Source organism: Camelus bactrianus, chromosome 23, assembly GCF_048773025.1.
Source record: "Camelus bactrianus isolate YW-2024 breed Bactrian camel chromosome 23, ASM4877302v1, whole genome shotgun sequence".
NCBI lineage: Eukaryota > Metazoa > Chordata > Mammalia > Artiodactyla > Camelidae > Camelus > Camelus bactrianus.
Window position 1 is genome coordinate 24,865,452 of NC_133561.1, and position 9,774 is coordinate 24,875,225.

The following is a 9,774-nucleotide window of genomic DNA, read 5'->3' on the forward strand; positions in this document are numbered from 1 at the left end:
AAATTAGCCAAGATAGAAGATAAAAAGAAGAACTAAATGTAAATTTTGGCACTGAAAAATAATGTTACTAAAATTTTAAAACTAACTAAATGGACTTATTAGCAGATTGGTGATGACAGAAGAGTCTGTGAACTTGAAGACAGATAAGTAGAAATATTCCAATGTAAACAACAGAAAGAAAAACGATCAGGAGAAAAGAGAGCCTCAGGGACCTGTGGGACAGCAACAAAAGGTTTAATATTTGTGTGATCAGAGTTCTAGAAGGGAACAAGAAAGAGAGAAGTTCTAAGAAAGTATTTGAAGAAATAATGGCTGGACACATCTCAAGTTTGGCAAAAGACAAAAATCTAAATGTTCAAGAAGTTGAATGTACCCCAAACAGGATGAACCTAAAGAAATCCACACTCAGACAAATTATATTCACATCGCATGAGCCAGTTCCTAACTATATATATATTTTTTAACCTCTTCCCTTTATTACAAGAAGGAACAATAAAATAGAAACATTTGTATGGAAAATGCAGTGGAGGTGTGGTAGGGAAAGGGGTGCAGGGAGTGGGGCCGGGTAACCTGCCAGTTCAGGGAGGGAGGGGGAGCAGGCTGCCCCTGACCCTTCCCACACAGGGGCTCCTGACCCCGGATCCAAGCCCCTAGAGCTGGGGGGGCAGCGTGGGGGGCAGCGTGGGGGGCATTGTCGGGGGCAGTTCTGGGCCAGGCTCCACGCAGCAGTCTCGACAGCAGCAGCCAGCCGCCGGCCCCCCGGCTGCTGATGTCAGCAGCTCCCCGTGGCTCGCCGTCTGTCCCTGCCCATCCTGGCTGGTGCCCAGCTGTAGCTTCCTCATGTGCCGCACCACGGCCGTGGCATTGAAGGCTTGCTTCCACTTGCTCTTGGCAAAGTTCTTGATCTGCTCGCTCACCGACTGGTGAATACTCTTATCTAGAGCCGTATCTCCTGCAATCCACGGGTGCTGCAAGGCCTGCTCACAGGTGAACCTCTTCTCTGGATCCTTCTCCATCAAGTGCCGGATGAAGTCTTTGGCAGAGTCAGAGATGTCGTCCCAGTAAGGAGAGTCGAACTCATACTCGGCCTTCAAAATCTGTTCAAAGAGTTTGGCATCATTCTCGTCATAGAAGGGAGGGTAACCACAGAGCAGGATATAGGCGATGACCCCAATGGACCAGCAATCCACTGCCTTGCTGTAGGGCTTCTGGGCCAGCACCTCAGGGGCCACGTATCCTGGGGTCCCGCAGGCCGTGGAGAGCACACTGCTGGGGTCCTCCATCTTGGAGAGTCCAAAGTCGGAGATCATGATCTTGGAGTCTTCATCCAGGCTGTAGTACAGCAGATTCTCTGGCTTGAGGTCCCGGTGTACGATGCCCAGGTCGTGCAGGTACTTGATGGCATCCAGCACCTGGAAGATGAGGCGGCTGGCATCCCGCTCTGTGTAGAAGCCTTTTTCCACAATTCGGTCAAACAGCTCTCCGCCCGACACCAGCTGCATGATGAGGTAGAGGTGTCCCCCGCTCTCGTAGATGTCGTCCAGGGCTACAATGTTGGGGTGCTTGATCTTGTGCAGGACAGCGATCTCATTCTCCATGCTGCCCTCCTTACCCTTCAGAGCCTTCTTGGCGATACATTTGATGGCCACCAGCTTCTGAGTCCTCTTGTCTTCTGCCAGGATCACCTCCGAGAAGGCCCCTGTTCCCAGAACATCACGGAAGTCGTAAATGTCCCTAATGTTCTCCGCCTGCTTCCAGATGGGGCCTTCCACTGTCCCTGGCATGGCCCACTGCCCCCCGGCCACAGCCAGGGCTCCTGCGGCTGCCCGGCCGCGGGGCTGGCTGGGAAGCCCGAGTTGGCTGGTGCGGAGCTCCGGACGCCCGCCGCCGCTGCTGCGCGCCCGGCCCGCCCGCCCGCTCTCTCGCTGGGGCTCGGTTCGGGCTCGGCTGGCTCCCTCCTCCCGCCTGCGGCTCTGATGTCAGTGAAGGAGGAGCCTGCGCCGGAGGGACTAGGGACTGGGAGGTGAGGCTCCGCTCCGGGGCTGGGGAAGGGGCGCAGGGGGCAGGGGGAGCCCAAGGAACCCTTAGTTCAGGTCCTGTCCTCCGCTGGACTCCTCCCAATCTTCGTCTCCCGACAGGGTCCCAGTTTCACAGAAGGAACAACTGAGGCACAGAGAGATGAAGGGTTCAAAATCAGCAGTTGGTCAGAAGCGGAATCGAATTCGAGCCCGTCTGTGTGGTGCAGGAAGCTGGCCAGTTTCACCCTTTGGCCTCGCTGAGTTTCTTTCAGACCAGTTCTGGGAGCTCCTTTAGGGAAGGGCTCTATCCACCCCTTCCCCCCGGCCCCCGCCACGGGAATTACGCCCTGGGAAGGGTTTAGGAGACTGATGGAGGTGGAGGGATGAGATAGTAGGGAAGTCAAGCCAGGGAGTTTCCCAGGCGCGTCTGGGTCGTGGAGCTGTAGCTCGCGGTCACTTCTGCAGATGGGCTCCGTGGCCTAGCGTCCCCGTCCCCGCCACCTGTGATCGTGCGCCGAGGCCCACGAGGGGTCGCCGCCGAGGTTTCCACCAGCCCAAGCAAGATCATGGCAGCCATCCCCTCCAGCGGCTCGCTCGTGGCCACCCAATAGGATATATGGTTCTGTTTTTCTGAAGAATCCTGACTAATAAATACAGTGTTGTCAGGATACAAATCTTTGATGGCTGCTGGACCGATGGCCTCAATTCTTACTGACTGTTGGTTCGAGAACACTTCAGCTGTTTGTAATGGAGGTCTCTCCACCATAGCAACTTGCTTCATCAAAACCAGAAAGAGAAAGAGAGTCTGCTAGCAAGACAAAAATCACAATCTTTCATAACCTAACCATGGATATAACATCCCATCACTTTTGCTGTCTCCTATTGGTTGGGAGCATGTAACTAGGGTCCACCTACCCTCAAGAGGAGGGAATCACAAAAGGGAATGAATACCAGAAGGTGAAGATTATTGGAGGTCATTTTAGAGTTTGCCTACCACAACTAGTTATATTAACATCAAAGTAGGCTTCAGGGCAAAGAAAGTTCCCAAAGAAATAATGCATATTACTAAAAGTATCAATTTACCAAAAAGGCATAACAGTCCCAAATGTGTGTATACCTAACAGCAGAGCTTCAAAATACATGAAGCAAAAACTGACAGAAATAAAGGAATAAGTAGACAAACACATAATTTTAGTTGCAGATTTGAATACTCCTCTTTAGTAATAGAACTAGTAGACAGAAAATTAGCAAGAAAACAAAAGAGTTGACTGACATCATCCACCAGCTAGATCTAGTCATTAACTAGAAACAACAGAATACACGTCTTCCAAGTGAACATGGATTATTCACCAAAGACTGCATCTAGGGTCAAAAAATAAAACATTAACAAATTTAGAATAATTGAAATCATATAATTTTTTGTATATTTTCTGACCACAATGGAATTATACTAGTGATCAATAAATAGAATTTAACAGGAATATCTCCAGACACTGGGAAATTTAAGACACTTAAAAGTAGCCCATGGGTGTTAAGAGGTAAAAATTACTATGTATAAAATAAATAAAATATAAAGATATAGTACAGCACAGGAAATATAGCCAATATGTTATAACAGCTTTAAATGGAGTATAATCTCTAAAATGTTGAATCACTATGTTATACACCTGAAGCTAATATAATATTTTCAATCAACTATACGTTAATTTTAAAAAATTGTTTTAAGTAACCCATAGATCAAAGAGGGTCAAAGTCTCAGTAGAACTGCATGAAAAGGAAAATGCAACATATGACAATCTGTGGGACATGGCTAAAGCAGTACTTGGAGGGAAATTTATAGCACTAAAATGCCTATGCTGGAAAGAGAAAAAAGTATCAAATAATCTAAGCTTCTACCATAAGAAACTAGAAGAAAGAGTAAAATACACACAAATTAAGCAGAAGAAAGTAAATAATGAAAGTAAGTGCAGAAATCAATAAAACGGAAGACAGAAATACAATAGGGAAAAATCACTAAAACTAAAAGCTGTTCTTAAAGAAAAGTCAATAAAATTGAAAAATCTCTAGCAAGACTGACCAAAAAGAAGAAGAAAGATGACACAAACTACCCATATCAGGAATGAAAAAGGCAGTATCACTGCAGACCCCAAAGACATTAAAAGGATGATTAATAATAATAATAATAATAATAATAATAATAATAATAATAATAATACAAGCAACCCTGCACAATGACCTGATACTTTAGATGAAATGGACCAATTCCTTATAAACCACAAACTACTAAAACTCACTCTATATGCAGTAGATAACTTGAATAACCCTACAACCTCTGAAGAAATTGAATTTTTAGTTAAAATCTTCCCAAAAAAGAATCTCCAGGCTCAGATAGGATTCACTGTAAAATTCTACCAAAAATTTAAAGAAGTAACACCAGTTCTACACAAGTTTCTTCTAGAAAACAGAAGGGAAACACTTTCCAACTCATTTTTAAGGCCAACATTATACTGCATCAAACCACAAAAAGACAGTACAAAAAAAAAAAAAGAGAGAGAAAATTACAGACCAATATTCCTCATGAACATAGATGGAAAAAAATCCTCAACAAAATAGTAACAAATAAAATATAGCAGAATATGAAAAGAACAATTCACCACAATTAACTGGGATTTAACTCAGGAGTACAAGTCTGATTTAATATTCAAAAATCTATAATATAATTTACCATATTAACCATCTAAAAAAAAAAAACTATGTGATCTTATCAGAGATCTACATGCAGAGAAGAATTTGACAAAATATAGCATCCATTTATGACAAATACTCTCAGCAAATTAGGAAGAGAAGGGAACTTCTTCAACATGACAAGGGGCATCTATAAAACAAAAACCACCCTACAGTAATATTATACTTAATAGTAGAAGATTTCCCCCAAGATACACTCTCCCCAGATCAGAAAGAGGACTAGAGTATGTACTCTCAATACGCTCCTTCAGCATAATACTGGAAGTCTCAGCCAGTGCAATACACAAGAAAAAGAAATAAAATGCATATAGATGTAAAAGGATGATCTAAAACTGTCCCTATTCACACATGACATTATCATCTATATAGAAAATCCCAGAGCTCTACCAAAAAACTTCTAGGATGAAGTGACTACTAAGGTGGCTGGATACAATGTCAACACAAAAAAATCTATTGTATGTCTATATACTAGCAATGTACATTTGGAAACTGAAATGAAGTAAACCATATCATTTACAATAGCTTAAAAAATATTAAATATACTTACAAGGGTATAAATCCTACAAAACATGTACAGAATCTATTATACAGAAATATGTACAGAATCACTATGAAATGATGAACAAAGAAATCAAAGAGGACCTAAATAAATGGAAACACATATCACGTTCATGGAATGGAGAATTCAGCATAACAAAGATATCAATTCTACCTAAATCTATGTATAGATTTAATTCAGTACCATTCAAAATCTCAATAGGCCTTTTCACAGGTATTGACAAGAAAATTCTAAAATTTGTATAGAAATGCAAAGGACTCAAAATGTCCAAAGCAACTTTGAAAAGAATAAAGTTGGAAGAATCTAACTATGTGATGTTAAAACTTACTATAAAGTTAAAGTATTCAAAAGAGTATGGTATTGGTGAAGGGATAAAGGAAGAGACCAACAGAACATAATAGAGTCCAAAAATAGACACAAAAAAAAATGTCCATTTAATTTTTAACATAGGTGCAAAAGCAATTCAGTGAAGAAAGGAGAATCTTTTTAGCCAATGGTTTTGAAACAATTGGTCATCCATATGCAAAACAGTAAATGCTGCTCTGTACATCAAATCTTATACAAAAATTAACTGAAAATTGATAATAGATCTAAATGTAAAACTTTTAGAGGAAAACATCATCATGACCTGGATTATTCAGAGTTCTTAAACATGACACCAGAAAGCATAACCATGGAAAGAAAAATTTATACATTAGAGTCCTTCAAAATTAAGAACTTTTTCTCCCAGAATGAAAAAACAAACTATAAAACTGGGAGAAAATATTTGCAAATCAGAATTCCAACAGAGGACTTAAATCCATAATCTATAACAAATTCTCAAAACTCAACAATAAAAAAGCAACCCAATTAACTAGTGAGCCAAAGATCTGGAAACATCACCAAAAAGGACATAAAGATGGCAAATAAAATGTGCTCAACATCATTGGCTATTAGGGAAATGCAAGCTTAAACCACCATGAGATACTACTACACACCCATTAGAATGGCTATGCTAAAAAATACTGGCGTGACCAAGAGCAGGCTGGTGAGGATGCAGAGCAACTGAAACTCTCATCCACTGCTGGTGGGAATGCAAAATGGCACAGATACTCTGGAAAATAGTTTGACACTTTCTTATAGTTAAACAGACACTTATCATTTGACCCAGAAATTCCATTCCTGGGTATTTACGCTAGAGAAATGAAATATATAGTGAGATGAGAACCTGGTCACGAATGTTTAGAGTAGCTGTATTCGTACTTGCCAAAAACCAGAAACACCCCAAGTGGTCTTTCAGTCAGTGAATGGATAAACAAACCTGGAACATCCATACAGTGGGATACTACTTAGCAATAATAAGGAACAAATTATTATTATGTAACACTCTCATGAATCCCAAAAGCATTCTGCTGAGTAAAAGAGGCCAACTTTAAAAAGGTACAAACTATATAATTCCATTCATGCGACATTCTCAAAAAGACAACATTATAGTGATAGAGAATTTCATCAGTGATTGGTGGGTGTTAAGAAAGAGAAGAAGGTATCTTAATTCTGCATGGGTTAAAATTCAAAGAACTGTACACCAAAAGAAAAAAAAAAGCCAGTTTCACAGTCAGATAATTATAACCTAGAATTTTACAGGGCAAAAATCTCTATCTTCAAAAATAACATTTTTTTTTAAATTAAAAAAACAGTGAGATTTCATTTTTATACCCATCAAGGTAGCAAAAGTTAACACATGATAATAGCCTTTATCAAGGCAAGAGGTGGTGGAAAATTAACTAGTGGGAGACTAAATTGCTAAGTCATTGAAAAAGATAATTCACCTATTAGAATATTAAATATTTATACCTTATGACCCAATAATTACAATTTTTGTGTAGAAAAGCACTCATATACATGCCCAAAGAAGTCTAGACAGGGATCTTCATTCTGGCATTGTTTGTAATCACAAAAAATTGAGAACAATCTAAAGTCCCATCAGTAACAAGATGGCCTAGAATATACATCTGGGGTCTGAAATACTACACACCACTTAAGAAGAATGAGGTAAATCTATATCCAGTGGCATCAAAAGAACTCCAAGACATATTTTCAGGTGGAAAAAAAAAGAATTTGCAAATCAATGCATATAGCCTATTACCATGTGTACAAATGTTAAAAGTATTCTGTAATTACACACACATACAACAACATAGCAAAAATTCTATGAGATACACAACCAATTAGGAACTCTCAGTTCCAGTACTTTCTTCTGAGAATTAAATGGGATTGGGAGCATTTAAAGAGATTTGGGGTTGTTTTCTTTTTTTAACATTGAAAATGTATTAATGCATTACTTGTGTGTTAAGAACAGAGCCTGAAACATTCCAGTCTTATAAATGAGAGTGCACAGAGCAGAAAGCCCTCAAACATTTCACTTTGGCTGGTAGGTTTCCTCTGCCTGGAATTCTCTTTCAGGAATCAGGGCAAGGGCAGCTTTCTCGGGAAAATCTGTCCCGATTGTCCCTCCAGTCCAGTCCCCCTCCTGTGTTCCTCTGGCATCCTGCAGATACCTCCATCAAAGCCCTCGCCAGTTTACTCTGCCGCCGATTTGCATGTCCCTGTCTCCTCACCCCTGTATCATACTCATATTTGGGTTCCTAGTGCCGGCACCATACCTACCAAGCAGTAGGTGCCCCAAAGTACATGTTTGTTTGAAATGAACTGTTTATTGAACTATTTCAAAAAAAAGTAAGATCTTGATCAGATATAGGTTGAGAATTCTCCTTGGAGGTCAAGATTTATTTCTATCACTCTATCATTCAATCAGAGGGGTAAACAGGCCCTGGGGCAAAGTGTGCTACTCAGTCAGAAATCTAGGGTGGAAACAAATTCCTTAATTTGCAGCATTTGCTGATGTCCATGGTGTGAATATTCCCCATGGTGGATTTCAAGCAACCAACATAATGTCACATGAAAGTGAGTTGAGAACGACGCACCGTGTCGGCTCTCCCAAGTGAGAGCTTGTGCAAGCCGGCTCCTGCACACCACTAGCCCAGAAGCCTCCTCAGACCTACTCAGCCCCCTGCTCATCCAGAATCGCAGGTGCTGGGGCTGGAACTGAAGGTGCTGGGGCTGTGAGCAGCTCTGTAGGTGGGGGCAGATGGTCCCCAGCTCAAGCCTCTGCTCTCCTGCCTGCCCATCTCTGGCCGCTCCTCATCTCCTCCATCATGCTTCCCATGACCACCTAGAGCAGCCAGGCACCCTTCAACATGTACAAAGTGAGCTGGGACTAACTTCCCAGCTCTTTTCGAGTTCCCACAACTCATCAGACTTCACATGGACTCGCACAACTGTTCTCATACGTATATGTTCCTCTTGTTTCTTTTCTATTCACTCTCATTTACTCAATTGGATTATAAGGTCGGCCTGGGCAAAGACCATTTCATCTATTTCTCTTGGATCTTTTTCTCACCTGGCACAATGCTGAGCATACAGCAAGTGCTTAATATATAATGAGTACCAGGCCTAAGTGCCCATCTGGAGATGGAGTCACAGGGAGGGACCCAGTGACCCTGTCTGGGGTGTCTGTATGCAGTCACTTCATTTGCTGGCCCAGTCTCTGGTCCCTGGCCCATGTTTTGGGTTCCACCTCTGGCTCCTGCCCCATCTCTCATTACACATCACACCTCCATTCTGTGGGCCCCACCCACGATGCTGCCTCTCACCGTGCAAATACTTTCTACTTCCTACTCACTGCTGCTTCAGAGTCGATCACCTCCCTGGTGTGCCCTGCCAAGTGTGACATTGTGGAAGGATGAAGGGAAGATGATGGGTTTATTCACCCGGCTTGCTTGGTTACCGGTGGCAGCTGCCACTTACAATGTCTTTGCCATGCCTTTGCCTGTGACTCTTACCAATCCTCTAAGGCTTGTGTCCAAGCCCATCTCATTTAGCAATTTTCAACATTTATTGAATACCTAATACACCTAATAGTGAGTTCTTAATAAGAAACTGCCTTTTGTAATTTTTCCAACTCAGTGTGACAAGTCCCTTTTCTGAATCTCTGGAACACCTCTGGTCAACCTCTCTTGTTATATTTATCATAGTTTGCCTGGTCTAATCTATTTATGTATTTGCCTTTGCTGCTACCCTAACTGGATGGTAAGCTCTTGGGAGTGACTCTTTATGCATGACTATCTTTATATTTCCGGCATCCCTGGAAAGCAGGGTTTTGTGGCTAGTGAGGCTCCATGGGTATTTTTGATTTGACTCAATTCACTAAATTGAATTAAATGGCTAGATAAATGGATGGATGAATGAAACTATTAATATATGGTTCTGCAAATCTCCCCACAGTGCCCAGTCCATGGTTCTTCACAGAATCAACCCTCAGTCAGTGCTGTTGACAGACTGATTGATGTGTTTGAAAACGAAGAGTGAAGATTCCCGGTGAGTCAGAGGTTTTTATTTGCTCAATATGTTTTG

General features: G+C 41.8%; 1 protein-coding gene across 1 annotated transcript; it reads right to left on the reverse strand.

The window, feature by feature from the left end:
- Positions 1–458: 458 nt before the first annotated feature.
- On the reverse strand, positions 459–1,967 carry LOC105064539 (calcium/calmodulin-dependent protein kinase type 1). The gene has a single exon (XM_045512459.2). It carries the CDS (start codon positions 1,782–1,784, stop codon positions 651–653), a length of 1,134 nt encoding a protein of 377 aa, XP_045368415.2. The 5' UTR covers positions 1,785–1,967; the 3' UTR covers positions 459–650.
- Between the last annotated feature and the right edge of the window lie 7,807 nt (positions 1,968–9,774).